This window comes from Chrysochloris asiatica, unplaced genomic scaffold (genome assembly GCF_000296735.1).
Source record: "Chrysochloris asiatica unplaced genomic scaffold, ChrAsi1.0 scaffold00025, whole genome shotgun sequence".
Classification (NCBI taxonomy): Eukaryota; Metazoa; Chordata; class Mammalia; order Afrosoricida; family Chrysochloridae; genus Chrysochloris; species Chrysochloris asiatica.
Genome location: NW_006408543.1, coordinates 8,223,703 through 8,240,239, shown reverse-complemented (window position 1 = coordinate 8,240,239; position 16,537 = coordinate 8,223,703). Strand labels below are relative to the sequence as shown.

Below are 16,537 nucleotides of genomic sequence, written 5' to 3'. Positions count from 1 at the left end.
TGGTGATGGTGGTAATGATGATGATGATGGTGATGATGGTGGTGATGGTGGTGATGATGGTGGTGATGATGGTGATGATGATGGTGGTAATGATGATGGTGGTGATGGTGGTGATGATGGTGGTAATGGTGGTAATGGTGGTGATGATGGTGATGGTGGTGATGATGATGGTGGTAATGATGATGATGGTGATGATGGTGGTGATGGTGGTGATGATGGTGGTGGTGATGGTGATGATGGTGGTAATGATGGTGATGATGATGGTGGTAATGATGATGATGATGGTGATGATGGTGGTGATGATGGTGGTGATGATGGTGGTGGTGATGGTGATGATGGTGATGATGATGGTGGTAATGATGATGATGATGGTAATGATGGTGGTGATGGTGATGATGATGGTTGGTGATGGTGATGGTGGTGATGATAATGATGGTGGTGATGATGGTGGTGATGGTGGTGATAATGATGGTGGTGGTGATGGTGGTGATGGTGGTGATGATGGTGGTGGTGATGGTGATGATGGTGGTAATGATGGTGATGATGATGGTGGTAATGATGATGATGATGGTAATGATGGTGGTGATGATAATGATGGTGGTGATGATGGTGATGATGGTGGTAATGGTGATGATGGTGAAGGTGATGATGGTGATAATGATGGTGGTGATGGTGGAGAAGCTAATGGTGGCAGTGATGATGTGGCTGTGGTAGTGATGGATGTGGTGATAGCGATGATGGTAGTGGTAATGGTGATGGTGGTAGATAGGTGAGGGTGGGGGGTGAAGAAAACATTTACTGAGCATTCTCTGAGCCTGGAACTACTTCTTGTAATTCTACAACCAATCCTATGAGGTGATTAACATTATTGTCCTTAATTTCTCAATGAGAATGAGAAGCAAGAGGTTGCTCCCTGAGCCCTGCCCCCAATAGAAACAGTGAGCTAGGACTTGAACGCAGGTGCCCTAACTTGATGCCCTTGTTCTGACCTCCTGTACCACCGCAGCATTTACCAAAGCCACAAGCAAAGCAGGATCGGAAGCCCCAGTGCCCGACTTGACCTGCAGCTAGTGGGACGGGAGTAGGCAGTGTCAGATGGCTTGATAAGCAAGGTAGGCATGGGCTCACTTGTGTTTATTTACTAATCTCGAGTGAAATTTCACGTTTTCACCACATCAAAGATTCTGCTTCTAGGTCTAGCTGGCATCTGTCTCTCTCCCCACCTCAAAGCACCTGCCTACAGAAGCCAAGCCTCTTTTCAGATTGACAGTCCCTGGCAGAGATAGAGGACTCAGGAGACCAGGTTAGCATGAGCTTCCTTGTGTTCTCTTATGACTGTGTAGTAAAGAGTTTCTCATGCTCACTACAAAGATACGAGGAAGCTCATGGGCAATTGTTCCCTATAGATTAGCAAGTCCGCACAAGTAAGCTTATGTTGATCATGTTTACTGGGTCCTCTGTCCCAGAAGAAGAGCCAGGTTGAGGTCATGGTCCCCCAGCTCTGGACCTATACCCTTGCCCCTGCAAGAGCTGCTGAGCTGGGAGGAGGAGGAGGAACCAGGAGAATTGGGGAATTGCTGGGGTGTGGGGCCTGAGGGGCCTGTACTTAGCTGGATCCCAGGCCCAGAGGTACCAGTGAGTTTAGCTGTCTCCATCGGAAGTTACCCGGAACCCCAGGAAGGCAGGACTAGAGGATGGACCAGAAATGCTAGCCAAGGTTTCTTACATGGAAAATCTGGTTGGAGATCTTGGCGGAGCTACGGAAGTCCCAGGCGATGATGGTGCGGTCAGCGGAGTCCCGGCTCGATGCATCTGTGCTGCTCAGAAACTCAGAGCCTTCCTGGAGGAAGAGGATGTCCAGGGTCTGCTGAACAGTCGCTTTGTAGCCTCTCACCACCTGCAAGAGTGGCCCCGACAGGTGGTACCCTGGCTTCCCCACTAGCGATGTCTGTCCCTCAAGACCTGCTCCAGCCCTACCTGACCACCTCCCCTGGGCCCCTGCAGTGTCATGAGCTCAGGTTAGAGGTGACTCCCAGGGAGAAGGGTGCTACAGAGGCCCACGCCTGCCCAGGGGGCCCAAGTGCATGGTAGTAAAAGAGTCCTTTGCCTCGGCCTTTGTCTCCAGAGAGATATATGCCAAGCAGGGAGCAAGTGTCCTTGAAAGCCGAGAGACCCAAGTCCCAGCAGCATAATTCTGCTCTGAAGACACCTTTTCTTTGCTCAGCTTCGTCACCAATATTTCACAGCCCTTCCCTCATAAATCCCCATCATTAAGTCCAAGTAGTTGTTTTGCTTTCTCTAGGGTATGTTCTCACATTGCCCATCCATTCCCAAATAACTGGTTTTGGGGTGGGGGGAGAGGGGGAGTTGGTAACAAGACTAACAAATTCCTCCACTTCACAAATGCATGGACAACACGAAATTGTCATGCTGAAATCTGCGTCAGAGGCTCAGGGTGCTGGGTCACCGACTGACCAGTTTTCCAGTGGCTGGGGCGCCACCATGTGGCAACACATAAACACGGCCCTCGGTCCCTCAGTCCTGCCTGCTGGGAAAGGACCCAAGTCTTGACAGATTGAGGAACAAACACGAACACACCAGGAGTTAATGTCCTTTCCGTTTTGCACATGAAGTGAGACTTCCTGTCATTCCCTTTCAAATGTGTCTAGGGACAAGAAATACAGTCCTCCGTAACTTAAGACTGGGGTTCTGAAACCCATTCTCCAGATGAGGAAGCTTGAGGCTCTGAGCTGTAGGAATCACCCTGGAGTCATTTTGGTAGGATCCCCCCACAAGAGTGTCACTAATGACTCCACCGTGAGCTGACGCCCCAAGAAGCGACATGCCAGGGGCAGCACAGCCAACTGTCCACAGCGGACCTGCCTCCCTGGACAGCCCCTGCAGGGGAGGGAGGCTGTGGTTCTGCACGTTTCTGAGAACAGAATAAATGGAAAACCAGCTGTGTTCTGGGTAATTGAGCCAATACCGCACTAAGAGAGAGGCCGGCTACTGGGGGGCTGACTCACCTGCAGGACTGCATGTGCCCCGAAGGGAGTCAGGGACCACTGTGTGTCTACAGTGGGCTTCATGGCAGCCTTACACTGACAACTGCTCATCCCATCCCAGATCACTAGCTGGAGCTGGTGAGCCTTCCAGGGACTCTTCCAGAAACAGGGTCTCTTTCAGGTGAGTGGAAGCTGGGCCACAGGTCACCAGCTTTGGGGAAAGTGGAGGAAACGTGGCCACGACACACATCGGGGAGGAGGAAAGTGATAAAACTGAAGATAACTAGAAACAATTAGTCTAATGAACTAATAGACCATGTGAATATCAGTCTACACAACACTGAGACCAGAAGACCTAAATGGTGCCCAGCTCCCACTACCAACTGCTCTGAAAGGGTCCTGGGTAGAGTGGGAGAAAAAAGTAGATCAAAATTCAAAATCATTTAAAAAAAAAAACAAAAAACACCAGGCTTACTGGTCAGATAGAAACTGGTGGAACCCTGGGACTATGGTCCTTGGTCACCCTTCAGGTCTGGAACTGAACCCACCCCCATGGCTCAATTTTCAGACAAATGATAGGTCTATAAGAGGAACAATCACACTAGGCAGGTACACACTCCTCAGAATAATCAGCTATTTGAGATTTTAAAGGCAGCTTTTACCTAAAGACAAAATCAGGAAAGAAGGAGGAGTGGAAAAACAGTAAACACAGGAAGGCAGGGGGACGAATGATGTTACATTGTGGGGATCGCAATCAGTGACATGAAACAAAACATGCATAAATTGTTTCATGGAAAACAGATCTGCTCTGTAAACTTCATGTAATCCACAATAAAAATCTTGAAATAAATATTATCTACATGTAAAAAAAAAAAAAGGGTTCGGTGGGGGTTGGGTGGGTGAACAACCATGGAAATGATTTAAATGATTAGCCCTCAAATCTGAGTGTAATGCCATTTAAATTCCTTAAATTCACTGATAAAGAGAAAAATTGTTAAAGCAGACAGAAAAAAAAAGCATATTACATAGAAAACCAAAAGGTAAAAATGGCAATAGATTTATCTCTAAAGCACTGAAAGGAAAAAAAAATCTAGAATTCTTTACCTAGTGAAAATATGTTTTAAACACAAAGAGAACTTTTTTTCCCAACAACTGAACAATGGAGAAACTTTAGCAGCAGCAGGTCATTATAGATGAAATGTTACAGGAAGTCCTCCAAGAGCAGGAACGTGATACCAGACAGAAATACGAATCAATGCAAAAATAAATAAAACACACTGGAAATAGTAAATATATGTTGTTGTTGTTAGGTGTCAAGCTGGTTCCAACTCCTAAGAACCCCATGCACAACAGAAGGGCACAGTGTCTGGTCCTGCGCCCCCCACACAGCTGTTTTGTTGGAACTCTGTTGTTACCATTGTGTCGGCCCATCTTGTTGAAGGTCTTCATATTGCTGTTCCTCCACTTTAGCAAACATGATGTCTTTCTCCAGGAACTGGTCTCTGCTGACGACATGTCCAAAGTACAAGGGATGAAGTCTTGGCATCCTGGCGTGTACAGAACATTCTAACATTCTGGCTGTATTTTGTCCATTGCTGCTGATGGTAAGTACCCTTGAGCCAGTATGATTCATAGTGATCCTGTATAGGGTTTCTGAGGCGGTAAATCTTTAGAGGAGTAAAAAGCATCCTCTTTCTCCCATGGAGAAGCTAGTGGGCTTGAACTGCTGACCTAGTGGTTACCAGCCCAGTAATTAAGGTATAGTGCCACCAGCGCTCGTATTTTTCCCACAGAATCCTTCAAGAGTGCCACCTGAGGCTTGATTTTTTTTTTTTTTTTTCCCTTGAGAAATGCTAAGTGTGTTCTTTTTAGGTTTTCTAACATCCGGTCAGCACATCTTCTGATAACACTTGACTTTGTCTTCTCAAGCTGCCCTTTGAAAAATTCTGTTCAGCTCTTTTGCTTCATAATTTCTTCCCGTTGCTTTAGCTTCTCTACATTCAAGAACAAGTTTCAGAGTCTCTTTTGGCATTCAATTGGGTCTTTCCTTTCTTTCCTGTCTTTTTAAATGACTTTTTGCTTTCTTCACGTATAATGTTCTTGATGTCATTCACAACTCTGGTCATTAGTATTTAATGTATTGATCTGTTCTCGAGGTGATCTCTAAGTTCAGGTGGGATCTACTCAAGGTCATAATTTGGCTCTCATGGACTTGTTTTCATTTTCTTCTTCTTCAATCTTAACTTTGCATATAAGCAACCGATGGTCTGCGTCACAGTCTTCCCCAGCCTTGTTTTTGGCTGATAATACTGTGCTTCTCCATCATCTCTTCCCATATATGTAGTCATTTGATTTCTGTGTATTCCATCTAGAAAGGTCCATGTGTATAGTCACCATTTATTTTGTTTTAAAAAGGTATTTGCAATGACTAAACCATCAGTGGCACACAGTTCTATCATGTGGTCTCCAGCATTGTTTCTATCATCAAGGCCATATTTACCAACTGCTGATCCTCTTTGTTTAACTTTTACATTCCAATCACCAATAATTATCAATGCATTTTGCTTACGTGTTTGATTAATTTCAGATTGAAGAAGCTGGTAGAACTCTTCAATTTCTTCATCATCAACTTTAGTGGTTGGTGTGTAAATTTGAACAATAGTAGCATTAAGTGATCTTCTGTATAGGTGTATAAATATTATCCTATTACAGAAAGCATTGTACTTCAAGATAGATCGTGTTTGACAATGAATGTGATGCCATTCCTCATCAATTTGTCATTCCTGACATAGTAAACCATATGATTGTCTGAGTCATAATCATCAATACCAGTCCATTTCAGCTCACTAATGTGTATGACATCGATCTTTACGGTGATTTCCAATATTCCTAGATCCCTACTTCATACATTCCACATTCCAATTATTACTGGATGCTTGCACTGTTTCTTCTCATTTTGAGTTGTACCCCATCAACAAATGAATGCTCCAAAAGCTTTGCTCCATCCATGTCATCACAGTCAACTCGACTTTGAGGAGGCAGCTCTCCCCCAGTCATATTTTGAGGACCTTCCAACCCGAGAGGCTCATCCTCCAGCACTATATCACACAATGTTCTGTTGTTCATCATAAGGCTTTCAATAACCATTTGCAAGTGGTCTACGTCTCCTTCTTAGTCTTCGTCTATAAGTTCAGCTGAAACCTGTCCACCCTAGATGACCCTGCTGATATTTAAAATACCAGTGGCAGAGTTTCTACCATCATGACACATGAAATTTGCCCCATATGCATGTGAAAGTTGGACAATGAAAAAGGCAGACCATAGAACAATGGATATATTTGAGTTACGGTGTTGGAGGAGAATATTGAAAGTGCTGTGACTGCCAGAAGAACCAACATGTCTACCTGGCAAGAAGTACAGCCAAAGACTCCCTTAGGAAGGAGGACAATGAAACTTTGTCTCTCGTACTCTCATACTTTCAACATGTTGTTAGGAAGGACAAGTCCCTGGAGAAAGACATCATGCTTGGAAAAATAGAGGGTCATTGAAAAAGAAGAAGACCCCAATGAGATGGAATGACACAGGGGCAGCATCAATGGGCTCAAACACAACAACAATTGTGAGGAGAGTGCAGGACTGACTGGACAATGTTCCATTCTGTTGTGCACATGAGTCAGAACCAATTCAACAGCACCTAACAACAACAACAATATTAACTCTAAATAGATCAGCACACATAAAGATGCACGCTATAACCCCTAGAGCACCCAACTAAACAATAAAGTAAGGATTAAGAGGCACTAAGTTCATGTGGAGAGGAAATTTGGAAAAGGATAGTGTTAATGAATGGTTATACAACATTGTGTAATGAGCATGGAATCCATGTCATTCAGTTATACCTGGAGACATTGTTTAATTAGGGAATATTTTGTTGGGGATATTTTCACCAAAAAGCAAATCAAGGCCACTACCATTGGGGAACTCTTACTCACAGTAACCCCACAGGGCAGAACAGAACAGCCCCACCGGGTTTCCAAGGCTGTCTTCTTTATTACAGAAGCAGACTGCAACATCTTCCGCCCACAGTCTCTGGTAGGTTTGAACCACCAAACTTTCGGTTAGCAGCCAAGCACTTAACCACTGTATCACCACTGTATCCAGAGCTGGCTAGGATCGCTAATAACTGAGAAAACTCACAGTGTTTCCGACCTGAAGGTTCAGAGGGGAGTGAAGGGAAAAGCCCGGAGCTGATATGGCCTGAGACAAGACCAGAACTTTACACAGAATGTCTGCCCTAATTTCTGACTGGTCCCTGGACCACAAATGTACTAAGCAGACTTCAAGCAGATCCAGTAAGTCCAAAAGGCCTGAAGTGAGATCAGATCATCCTCCCAAGAGAAAGAGTTTGAATGCTTCTAGCCAAGTTAGTTATCTACTGCATTAAAAAAACACACACAGAGAAAACTTTCAGAGAACTGTAATAGAATCCAAGATGATATGGCTTAGGAAGAACATCAGAAGTGGCACATATCAAGTACATGTGGAGTCCTGGTGTGGTGCTGTGGGCTAATGTGCCAGACTGCAAAGCCGTTTGAACTATAAAGTTGTTGGTTCAAGCTTGCCAGCTGCTCCTCGGAAACCCTATACAGAGTCGCTATGGGTTGGAACCATACGACTATTTGAAGCAATAGACATTGCCTTGTCTTGTGGAACTCATTCTGCATGTAAACGTAGTGCATGCCTATGACTATACCACTTCGCCTACAAGGCTACATGTGATCGTTTATACATTCATTAAGCGGCACATTATCTCTAGGTAGACTATTAAAAAGTAAGAATTTATTTATTTATTTATTTATTTTAAGTTTTTATTGTGAATTATGTGTTAGTTTACATGGGAGAACATTATCTTTACATTCATCCTATCATATTTTAATTTCATTGCAATGATTACACTCCCCTGCATGCATCATCAAACAACCAAAGGGTACACCCCACTCTTCTGCCCCTGGCCGTCAGCACACAGCCCCTCTCCCTCCCTGAGTCCAGAGTCCCCAGCCACTCCTTCTCTCCACATCATCGTCTCTGCCTCCATCCCTGGCATCACTGCTTCCCAGGACAGGGTCCGGCACTTGGCTTTTCTCCCTTGATGGTTCCAGGGATCTCCCTGCTCCTAGACTACAAAATCAGCCCCTCCCCTCCTTTTGTTACAAAACATTTACATTTACCTTTCCAACACTCTCTGTCAGACCTGAGAGCAATCATTCCCTATTGAACCACAGGAGTCCTTTTATCAACCCCATCCAGACAGGTTGGAAACAATTCAGTGGAGGTTCTACCTTTCCCTATATCCTCTGAATCCAGTCATACTAATAACTTCATAAACTGTTAATGAACTGAACATATCAATTAGAAGGTAATCCTCCCCACCTACTGCTATCTAATGCATTTCAAGTCACAGCAAGCCTATGGGATGGAGAGCTGCCTCCCAGGGCTTCTGAGGCTGAGATCTTTATGGAAGCGGACTGGACTGCCTCATCTTTCTCCCATGGAGTGGTGAATGGATTCAAACCGCTAACTTTTCAGTTAGCACAGCACTTAAACCCCTGGGCCACCAGGGCTCATTTTATCTAGTTTATTGTTGTTGGTAAGTGCCTTCGAGTAGGTTCAAACTCATAGCAACCCTGTATAGGGTTTCCCAGACCTTTGTAAAATAATCTTTGCGGGAGCAGAAAGCTTCATCATTTTCTCACAGAGCAGCTGGTAGGTCAAACCACAGACCTTGTGGTTCGCAGTCCAGTGCTTAGCGTATGGAGCCACTACGCTTGCCTTTATCTAGTGTTGTTGTTAAGTGCTGTCAAGTCTGTTCCAACTCATAGCAGCCCTGTATAGGGTTACTGAGGAGCAGCTAGTTGAACTGCCGATCTTGTAGGTCACAATTCAGTGCTGATCCGACAGTGCCACAGGGCACAAGAAACATTTACCAACAGAAAACATTCCTACAGTCCCCAAAGTGATTACTAACAAACACTTCCAAAATTCATTCATATGGTATTCATGTGGTTTTGTACTTGAAATGACAATTTACGGAGATGAAAAACTAAAGCAACTTTTAAAATTATTATTAGAAAGACAACAGTACATATGTTAGCCCTTACAGAAGTCATTCAATAAGAAAGCTGAAATATTTTAATTTCCAGGGACTATCACTTATGAGCCCTGGTGTGATGGTATAAGATAAGCACTGGACTGCTAACTACAAAACTGGCAGTTCAAACCCACCAGGCACCCTTTATAAGAAGCCTTACAAAGGGTTACTATGAGTTGGAACCGACGCGAAGGCACACAACAGCAAACATCATTCATACCTAGTCCATTGCCATTGAGTCGGTTCCGACTCATAGTGACCTAGAGACAACTAGAACTCTCTCCTAGAGACTCCAAGACTGTAAATCTTTAGGGCAGCAGGCAGCCTCAGCTTTCTCCCATGGAGCAGCTGGTGGATTTGAACTGCTGACCTTGTGATCAGCAGCCAACGCCACCAGGGCTCCTCATTCTGACCATGGTCTTGATTTTCTCTCTACTTGGCTCTCTCTCTGTAATGTAGCCGTCTCCTCTCCTGGGCTCCCAGGGCAGGTTTTCTCCTCTGTATGTATCTGTACCACGGATTCTGTGGTCGTTTAGCTCTTGTTCTGCTGTACTGGGGCTTTGCTCTGTTTTTGTTTTTTCATTTTACTTTATTTTGTGTGTGTTCATTTTCTAATTGCCTTCTGCTTATGTCTACCAGACTTCAGAATCTGTTGTCCCTCTCATTTCTTTCAGATCTTCTCTTCTTTGAGCGGTAGCTACAGCTTTTGGACTTTCTGTCAAAATCAGAAAGACTCCATTTGCGATTCTTCCCCAAACTCTCTTATTTTTAAAAACCTGAGCTTTTCCCTGTCTATTTTCTTGCTCCTGTGACAGCAAGGAAATGCTTCGTAAAACGAACAAAAAGACACAGCAAAAAACTGCCGATAAATATACAACAAGAGGGAAGGCAGCAGGGGAAAGACGAACGTAGTGGGAGGCAGAGGGAGCAATACAAGAGTTAAAGTGAAGAGCGGTAAATATCATTCACTGATGGTACAGGGTGGAGATCACAAATCATTGTAATGAAAGCAAAGTGGATGAGTGGCTGAATGCAAAACTGATGATCTGCTCTGTAAACCTGCACTCAATTCACAATAAAAAGCTAAAATGAAAAAAGCTGCCAGTAAGGAGGATGTCCTTTAAGTAAAAACACACAAATAGATTGAAAGTCAATGAATGGGAAAAGAAGTAACATACAAAAACCAAACATAAGAATTCACAGCAAAGAGTATCTCCAGAGACAAGTACATGTCATGATGATACAAGAGACAAATCATCAGGAAGACATGTTGTTGCAGTCGTTTCTAAGTGCTGTCTCGTCAGTTGCAACTCACAGTGACCCTCTACACAACAGAACAAAATACTGCAGGATCCTGTGCCCCCCTCACAATTGTGGCTGTGCTTGAAACCATTGCTCTGCCACTGCACTAATCCATCTCCTTGGGGGTCTTCTTTTTCATTGACCCAGCCTGTTACCTAGCATGCTGTCCTTCTTCAGGGACTGGTCCCTCCTGATAACATGTCCAAGGTGTGAGAGGCAAAGTCTCACCATCCTGGCTTCTAAGGAGTACTCTGGCTGTACTTCTTCCAACACAGATTTGTTTGTTCTTCTGGCAGTCCATGGCAATTTCAATATTCTTCTCCAGCTTCATAACTCAAATGCATCAATTCTTCTATGGTCTTCCTTATTCACCGTCCAACTTTCACACGCATATGAGACAACAGAAAATATCAAGATTTGGGTCAGGTTCACCATAGTCCTCAAACAGGTTATCTTTGCTCTGTAACACTTTAAAATGGTCTTTTGCAGAAGAATTGCCGAATGCAATACATCATTTAATTTCTTGGCTGCTGCTTCCATGAGTGTTGATTGTGGATACAAGCAAAATAAAGTCTTTGACAACTTCAATCTTTACTCCATTTATCATGATGTTATTCACTGGTCCAGTTGTGAGAATTTTTGTTTTCTTTACATTGAGGTGCAATCCATACTGAAAGCTGTCACCTTTGATCTTCATCAGTAAGTATTTTAAGTCATCTTCGCATCCAGGTGCAAGGCTGTATCATCTGCATATTACAGGTTGGAAATGAGTTTTCCTCCAATTCTGATGCCATTTTATTCTTCATATAATCCAGTTTCTCAGATTATTTGCTTAATTTACAGACTAAATAAGTAAGGTGAAAGAATACACCCCTAGCACACACCTCTCCTGATTTTAAACCATTCAGTGTCCTCTTGTGTTCAAATAACTGCCCCTTAAGCCTGTGTACAGGTTCCTTATGAGTACAATTAAGTGTTCTGGAATGCCTATGCTTTGCAATGTTATCCATAGCTTGTCATGACCCATACTGTCAAAAGCTTTTGCATAATCAATGAGCACAAGTAAGTATCTTTTTGGTAATCTCAATTTTCAGCCAAGATCCATCTGATGTCAGCAAGGATATCCCCAAAGTTTCATGTCCTCCTTGGAATCCTGCTTGAATTTCTGGCAGTATGCTGTCAATGCACCGTTGCATCCATTTTTTAATTCTCTTCAGCAAAATTTTACTTGCATGTTATATTAATGATATTGCTTGTTGATTTCCACATTCTGTTGCGTCTTGGGTCACCTTTCTTTGAAATGGGCACAAACATGTGTCTTTTCCAATCAGTTGGCCAGGTAGTTATCTTCCAAATTTCTTGGAAGTGGTGAGTGCCAGCACTGCAATCTTTGTTGAAAGTTTTCAATTTGCATTCCATTAATTCCTAAGGCCCTGTTTTTTTGCCAATACCTTCATTGCAGCTTGGACTTCTTCCTTCAGAACATCCTTTCTTGCTCATATGCTACCTCTTAATGGCTGAACATCAACTATTTCTTTTTGGTACACTGACTCTATGTATACCTTCTAGTTTCTTTAGATGCCTTCTTCATTGTTCAATACTCTGCACATAGAATCCTTCAATATTGAAAGTCGATGGTTGGATTTATAAAAAAAATATTTTTTTTCAGTTCTTTCAGCTAGAGAAATGCTGAGTGTATACTTCCCTTTGGGTTTTCTAACTCCAGGTCTTTGCACATTTCATTATAATACTTGACGCTGTCTTCTCAAGCTGCCCTTTGAATTTTTCTGTTCAGCTCTTTTACTTCCTCATATCTTCCATCCACTTTAGCATCTCTATGCTAGATAGCAAGTTTCAGAGTCTCTTCTGACATCAATTTTGGTCTTCTCTTTCTGTCCTTTTAATGACCTTTTGCTTTCTTCATGGAAAATGTTCTTGATGTCAACCCACAGCCCTTCTGGTGTTCTGTCTAATCCAACAACTCTGTTCTTGAGATGGTCTCTAAATTCAGGTGGGATATGTTCAAGGTTGAATCTTGGCTCTTGTGGACTTGTTTTAATTTTCTTCAGCTATCTTCAGCCTGAACTTGCATATGAGCAATTGGTGGTCTCTTCCACAGTCTTCCCAGCCTTATTTTGGATAATGATACAGAGTTTTTCCACTGTCTTTTCCTGCAGATGTAGTCAATTTGATTACAGTATATTCTATCTGATGAGGTCCAGGTGTATAGCTGTCTTTTATGATATTTTAAAAAGGTATTGGCAATGAAGAAGTCACTGGTCTTGCAAAATTCTGCCATGCAATCTCCAGCATTATTTCTATTACCAAGACCAGATTTTCCAACTACGGATCCTTGCTGGTGGTTTCTGACCTTCACATTCCAATCACCGTAATTGTCAATGCGTGTTGATTGTATGTTTGATCAATTTCAGGCTAAAGAAGTTTGTAAACAGGAAGACATAACAGTTGTAAATATGTATGAACCAAATGTGGCACTAAGGATCAGCACTGGATTGTGAACCACAAGGTCAGCAGTTCACACCCAACAGTTGCTCCTTGGAAACCCTATACAGGATCACTATGAGTTGAAACTGACTTGATGATGCTTACCAACAACAACAACAACATTACCATAGCTTCAAAATACATTAAGTGAAAATTATCATAATTAAAGAAAAAAGGTAGAATCATCCAAAATCATAGTCTCAGAGTTTAACAAGCTTAACACCTCTTATAGCAACTGACAGAACAATGAAAGAAAAAATGAGTAAAGTTGTTGATGATGTGAATAGAGTATCAACCACTACAGCCTAACAGGGAACACTAAGCTCAACGAGGTGCTTTCACCAAAATACACACCATGCTAGGTCCGAAAACGTGAAAGAATCAAAATCATAGAAAGTTATGTTCACTTGCCACAGTGGAATTAAATGAAGTCATAACAATATAGCATGCAGAAATAAAGTGTTTTGAAATAAAAAAAAAACAAAACAAAACACTTCTAAATAATCAACGGTTCAAAGGAGAACTAAGTTGCAGGACTAGGTTAAATGAACAAGGCTAAATGCTGATCCTTTAAATTGATCATAATATTGATAACACCTCTTCAAGCATAACATAAAGGAAAGTTGGAGGACACAAATGTAGCAATATTAAAAATGAAAGCAGATACAGTACTACAAACACTGTTGTTGTTGAGTGCTATAGAGTCAATTTTGACTCATAGTGACCCTGTATAGGGTTTCCAAGGAGCAGCTGGTGCGTTTGACCTTGTGGTTTGCAGTCCAATGCTGATCCTACAGTGCCACACTAGGAGTCCACTACAGACACTACAGTCATGAAAACGATAATAAAATGTTATAACAATTTACGCCAACAAATTTGATAACTTAAATTAAAAAGACAAATTACTTGAAAGAAAAAAGTTACAAAATCTGACTCAAGAAAAAAGAAAAAAATCTGAATACCCTTATATATACCACAAAAAATCATTTTGGAATTAAAAACCTTTCTACAAATAAAACTCTAGGCCTGTATGTCTTCACTGGTAAATTATCTTTAAAAATGAAGGAAGAAAAATACTAGTTCTATGAAAACATGCAGAAAATATATAAAGAATATTTCAAAATTCATTTTGAGGTCATTGTAACTCTCATGACAAAGCCACAGTGAAATATAAGAAAATAAAAATCAGCAATCATCAGGAATATAGACATAAAAACCTCTAACAAATTATTATCAACTTGAATCAAACCACACATAAAAGGCTAATGAACCAAGATCAAGTAGAATTTGTCCCCCAAATGCAAAGTAGGTTTAGCATTCAAATATCCAATCAATTTAATTCACTATGCTAACAGAATATAGGGGGAAATATATTCTGGCACTGTGGGATAATGCACTGGACCACAAGGTTGGTGGTTCAAATTCACCAGCTGCTCCTCAGAAACTTTATATAGGCTTGCTATGAGTTGGAACCAACCCAACGGCACTTAACAACAACAACAATATAGACGCAGTAAAGTCACTGGAAATTTCAACACCAACATAGGCTCGAGATTCTCAGAAGAAGAGGCGAGGCAAGATGGCAGACCAAGCAAAAATGCTGTATGAACCCTCTACAACACAGAGATGGGAAACCAGATGAGGCAGATGCAGATGACAGTCCTAGAACCTTGAGATCTGATGAAGGGATAGTGAAGTGGACTGGATACACATATACTAGGAGAGAATGCTGAGCAGACACAGCCAAAGAAGAAGAGAGTGCTGAGCCATGGTGGCCAACAGGGCCTGCCACGGCCATCTTGAGCATTTGTGAACGACTTCAGACCAAAGAAAACATACTCACATTGCAGAAACTTAACCTGTGGCTTGCAGAGACAAAGGTGTGTCTTGTTCCCCATACCCCTCTGGTGATTAGAGGTGAGGCAGCCTCTACCACCGTACACCTTCAGTGAAGCTCCCAGTCTCCAGACAGTTGGAGCTGCACAGAGGGGAGCATCATTGAAGGAGGGAGGAACTATGTGCACTGGGCGGTGAGGGAGGCTGCTCCTAATTTGCAAAGTTGGCCCTAGCCATCCCTGGACGAGCTATCACTAGGTGAAATGGATGAACAGACAGGTAGAGTAGAGGAAACAGAAAGAAAGAAAGACTGGGGATCAGTGCAGATCACCCAGACACTTGCAAGGCCATCTTGAACTTTCTCAGGTAGCTGTGAAGGCACAAGGCCAGTAGGTAGTACAGACGCATACCGCTTATTGGTGGAGAGACAGCTGTTGCCAGTTTTGTTTTGTTTTGTCCTTCATTACTATTTACATTGTTCACTGCTGTTTGCTGGTTTGTTTGTTTGATTATCTTCTCTTGTGGGTGTGTTTTCTCTTCTGGCCTTACCAGACAGGAGACAGCAACTGCAGACATACAGCCCATCCACAGCTATACCTTCTATATCCCCACCAATTGGGCTACCATTAATATCAGCTGCTGTACACCAGAATAATGAAAACAACCAATGTCAGCTGATTCCATCCTGAACTGAACTGTACAAACAGTGAGCAGAGAATGGCACAAAAGCTCATCTCTTGATCACATCCACAAGGAGGTAGTTGTTGAGTGCCTAGGAATACAACAACATACATTCATCAACTTAATATAAATGCAACACCACCACAATGTCTTGAAAGCAGAAGAAAATTTACATTCACACAAAGAAACAAGACAGAGTAGCTCAAACAAATGGCCTTGAGGCAGAGCTAGAAAATGTTCCTGAGGAAACAAAGGCATTGCAACTACCTGAAAAGGAATTCAGGAGAATGATATTTAGGTACCTTGACAGAAATGTTGAGGAAAACAGGGAAGAATTCAGGAAAGGGCTACAGGAACAATCAAACAAAATAAAGAATTGGAGACAATACAAAACCTGCAAACAGAAATCCAGAAGATTAATACTAATAGATCAGAAATGGACAACACATTGAAAGGGAGAAGAAGTATATATGAATCAATGGAAACCAGAACTAGTGAGCTTGAAGATAAATCACTCAATACTATAAAATAGAAAAACAATCAGAAAAAAATAATGAAAAAAATCTGAAGAAAGCCTAAGCTCATGTAGGACAGCAGCATGCCAAGGAATAGCACGTGGTTGGAATGCCACAGTGGGAAGAGACAAAGAAAAGCATAGCAAATATAGTTGCAGAGCTGCTGGAAGAAAATTTTCCTAGCATCATGAAAGATGAGAAAATACACATTCAAGAAGCTGAATGAACCCCAAATGAAAATCATAAGACATAACATAATCAAACTATCCAAAACCAAAGACAAGGAAAGAATCCTTGGGAAAAACAAATTTTATCTACAAAGGAAAACCACTAAGATTAAGTTCTGATTTCTCAGCAGAAACCATGCAGGCAAGAAGGCAATGAGGAGATATATACAATACTCTGGAGGAAAAAAAAAAAGCTGACAACCAAAAATCACATACCCAGCAAAACTGTTCCTCAAACAGAACAACAAAATTAGAACATTTCCAGATAAACAGAAATTAAAGGAATTTGTAAAAACCAAGCCAACTTTATAAAAAATA

General features: G+C 42.1%; 1 protein-coding gene across 1 annotated transcript in view; it reads right to left on the bottom strand.

Annotated features, from left to right (window-relative positions):
- The window catches only part of WDR25 (WD repeat domain 25), a 192,295-nt gene that overhangs the window by 10,549 nt on the left and 165,209 nt on the right, over positions 1 to 16,537 (bottom strand). The window contains exon 4 of the mRNA XM_006839527.1: positions 1,727 to 1,897. Within this exon, the coding sequence (XP_006839590.1) occupies positions 1,727 to 1,897 (171 nt within the window). The remainder of the gene's footprint in view (positions 1 to 1,726; positions 1,898 to 16,537) is intronic.